At 38.0% G+C, this 4,051-nt stretch overlaps 1 protein-coding gene across 1 annotated transcript; it reads right to left on the bottom strand.

The window, feature by feature from the left end:
* Positions 1-1,753: 1,753 nt before the first annotated feature.
* LOC138367334 (zinc finger protein 85-like) lies at positions 1,754-3,051 on the bottom strand. The gene is made up of 2 exons (XM_069328760.1): positions 3,010-3,051; positions 1,754-2,608 (listed from the first exon to the last, which is right to left on the bottom strand). Exons 1-2 carry the CDS (start codon positions 3,049-3,051, stop codon positions 1,754-1,756), a joined length of 897 nt encoding a protein of 298 aa, XP_069184861.1.
* Positions 3,052-4,051: the final 1,000 nt, after the last annotated feature.

Raw genomic sequence — 4,051 nt, 5'->3', positions numbered from 1 at the left:
AATATATATTTCCAACTCAGAAAATTATAAATGCCAGTCAGGCTAATATGACTACCCAACTAAGGTTAGTCTTTTATCAGAATCTATCTTAATGCACACAATAATGCAAGGGTTAGATCACTATAACTACTGTAGATAAGAACATAAGAACATAAGAACAAAGGTAACTGCAGAAGGCCTATTGGCCCATACGAGGCAGCTCCTATTCTATAACCACCCAATCCCACTCATATACTTGTCCAACCCGTGCTTGAAACAATCGAGGGACCCCACCTCCACAATGTTACGCGGCAATTGGTTCCACAAATCAACAACCCTGTTACTGAACCAGTATTTACCCAAGTCTTTCCTAAATCTAAACTTATCCAATTTATATCCATTGTTTCGTGTTCTGTCCTGTGTTGATACTTTTAATACCCTATTAATATCCCCCCGGTTATGTCCATTCATCCACTTGTAAACCTCTATCATGTCACCCCTAACTCTTCGCCTTTCCAGTGAATGCAACTTAAGCTTTGTTAATCTTTCTTCATATGAAAGATTTCTAATTTGGGGAATTAACTTAGTCATCCTACGCTGGACACGTTCAAGTGAATTTATATCCATTCTATAATATGGCGACCAAAACTGAACTGCATAATCTAAATGGGGCCTAACTAGAGCAAGATATAGCTTGAGAACCACACCAGGTGTCTTGTTACTAACGCTGCGATTAATAAATCCAAGTGTCCGATTTGCCTTATTACGAACATTTATGCATTGATCCTTTTGTTTTAAATTCTTACTAATCATAACTCCCAGATCCCTTTCGCAATCCGACTTCGCAATCACAACACCATCTAGCTCGTATCTTGTAACTCTATCATCATTACCTAACCTCAGAACTTTACATTTATCAGCATTAAACTGCATCTGCCAATCCTTTGACCATTTCAAAACCCGATCTAGATCTGGCCTATCTAGATAGGCCAGACTACTAAAAATATCTGATGCAAATATAAATGAAGAGGTTTAGTTGAAATAAATTCCAATCTAATATATATTTGTTAATGATTTATATATCTCGGTCATTAAGCAAAATAACAAAAATTATGTTAATATTTCATAAAAATAGTACAATAGTATATATATAAAACCACAGTTAAAAGTTAACAATCAACTAGAGTGCTTTTGGCTTGCTTTCAAGCCTTCAAATGTGGTGGCAGTGATGGCACTGCCAATGCCAGCACTGTGGCTGTGGAACATTGCCACGTTTCTTCTGTGGCAGAGAAGAAAATGGAATGGAAGCTATGAGGTACACAGATATCAAAGAAGACAATTGGTACCAGTACATACACGTTGTCTGTTGTCATGATCGTGTACATACATGATCATGACAACAGAAAGGAAAATAGGGCAGGGGTTGGAGAGTGAGAAACAAGTTAATGTGAAGTAGCAACACCATGTTTTTGAATACAGTATATGGAATTGGGTAAGCTAAAACAGTATAAAAATATATAATAAATTATAATGGTTGAAACCATGGTGGGTGCAAGATATTTTCCTGATAAAGTTTACGATTTCCAACAATTTTAAAATTGGAAGAATGGTATTATAAGTTAATGAACTAATATGTGCTTTATTTTACATTATACTTAAAACATTTTCTGATTTATCTCTCACACTCAAAATGTTTAACCTATCACCTAAATGCACTGTCTTGTGAGTTTTCATACTACAAAGATGACCGAAACTCTTCCAAAACTCTGGACACTCATGAAGGTTTATCATTCAAATGCACTAACATGTGTGCTTTTATATCTTCACGTGACTTAAATAATCTGCCACATTTATCACACTCGAAAGGCCTTTCTTCTGTATGTACTAACATGTGACGTATTATAGATTTACGATCTCTAAACCTTTTGCCACACTCAAAAGGTCTTTTATCAATGTGCATCATCCTGTGAGTCATCATGCTTCCAAGGTGTCTGAACCTCTTCTCACACTCTGGACACTTATGAGGTTTTTCACCCAAATGCACTAACATGTGAGACTTCATATTTCCAAGCTGATTGAACCTCTTCCCACACTCTGGACACTTATGAGGTTTTTCACCCGAGTGCACAAACATGTGATTCTTCATATGTCCAAGCTGATTGAACCTCTTCCCACACTCTGCACACTTATGAGGTTTTTCACACGATTGCATTAACATGTGTTTCTTCATATTTTCAAGTTGCCTGAACCTCTTCCCACACCCTGGACATTTATGACGTTTTTCACCCGAATGCACTAACATGTGATTCTTCATATGTCCAAGCTGATTGAACCTCTTCCCACACTCTGCACACTTATGAGGTTTTTCACACGATTGCATTAACATGTGTTTCTTCATATTTTCAAGTTGCCTGAACCTCTTCCCACACCCTGGACATTTATGACGTTTTTCACCCGAATGCACTAACATGTGAGTCTTCATATGTTCAAGACGAGTGAATACCTTCCCACACTCTGGACACTTATGAGGTTTTTCACCCGAATGCACTAACATGTGAGACTTCATATTCCCAAGCTGACTGAACTTCTTCCCACACTCTGGACACTTATGAGGTTTTTCACCCGAATGCTGTAACATGTGAGTCTTCATATGTCCAAGCTGATTGAACTTCTTCCCACACTCTGGACACTTGCGAGATTTTTCACCCGAATGCACTAACATGTGACTCTTCATATTTCCAAGATGAGTAATTACCTTCCCACACTCTGGACACTGGTGAGTCTTCATCTTCTTTATGATGGGTGCAGTTTGTGGGAAGTTTTTTTCCTCTGATGACTGCATGAGTGGTGATGCTGGGTGACGCCTCACGGTGGGACGTCAATGTTGAGGGTTAGGCAAGGCTTGAGTGTTGTTTCTTAGGCTGTTGTAGAGTTAGACTTGATGTGAGCACTCGACGGTCAATGGTGGGCTTCTTCTTTAAGATAGGTGCAGTTTGTGGGAAAGTTTTATGCTCATGTCTGGACACTCACCGTCCCGTGTTGTGATAATGGCGAGTTGGCGACGATGCTCATCTAGGCGTTCCAGTGTTCTTTCTGGTGTCACACTTTATTTTTCCTACTTCTTATTTTTGTTTGTAACTGGGTGTCTACATTTAACTCTTGTGTTTTCCTCATTTTTTTCAAATTAAAGAATATGCTTGCAATTTATTTATTAAAATATAATGGTACACGTTTATATACTTTCTGAAGGAAACATTGCTCTCATGGTGAATGCACTACTTTACATTTTTTTTCAATCAAATATAAAATCAATAAGTAAATATGAAAGGTAATAAACAAGCTCTAATAAACAGAATACAAGCAGATCCACAAAAAATAGGCAAGACAATAAGCAAATACATTCATAAACAAATTTGTAATAGGGAAGGGAGTACCACCGCTGGCTGGAAGGATTGTAGCAAGTAAGCTTATACTCGCTCCATTATCTCATTATCTTAATAGCATAACTAATTAGCACTAATTACAGAAGCTACAATCCTTTCTCCCAATTACAGGTAATACTCTTTTATTTATTTATTTATTTATTTATGCATATACAAGAATGTACATAAGGAATGTGAGGATACAATTATGGTAATTACAGTCTTGTAAAGCCACTAGCACGCGCAGCGTTTCGGGCAGGTCCTTAATCTAAGAAAATTTTAAGGAGGTAAATACTTGCAAAATTTATAGACAAAAAAATGATAACAGATTACATGGAATGAAAAAAAAAAGATGAGAGAAAATTATAGGTACATAGGTACATTTTCATCTTGTTGGAGGGAGCCGAGGTGTAATCACCATATAAGAACACTGTTTTTCCCAAAAACGGTGGGTTTTCTGAGGGAAGAGAACGTATGTCTGGAAGCTGACTTTAACCGCCACAAGCTGCTTGTGCAACGAGCCGAGGTTATATAAACACGGACGCAGACGGCGTGGCCCTCTTCCCGACAAGCCAGCAGCTGCTCTCTTACAAAACGGCTCACTGCTGCTCAGCGAGTGAGTCGTAAACACAGAAGTTTAGCCCGCTCAA

Source organism: Procambarus clarkii, chromosome 2 (genome assembly GCF_040958095.1).
Source record: "Procambarus clarkii isolate CNS0578487 chromosome 2, FALCON_Pclarkii_2.0, whole genome shotgun sequence".
Classification (NCBI taxonomy): Eukaryota; Metazoa; Arthropoda; class Malacostraca; order Decapoda; family Cambaridae; genus Procambarus; species Procambarus clarkii.
This window is presented reverse-complemented; position numbering and strand designations above follow the sequence as displayed.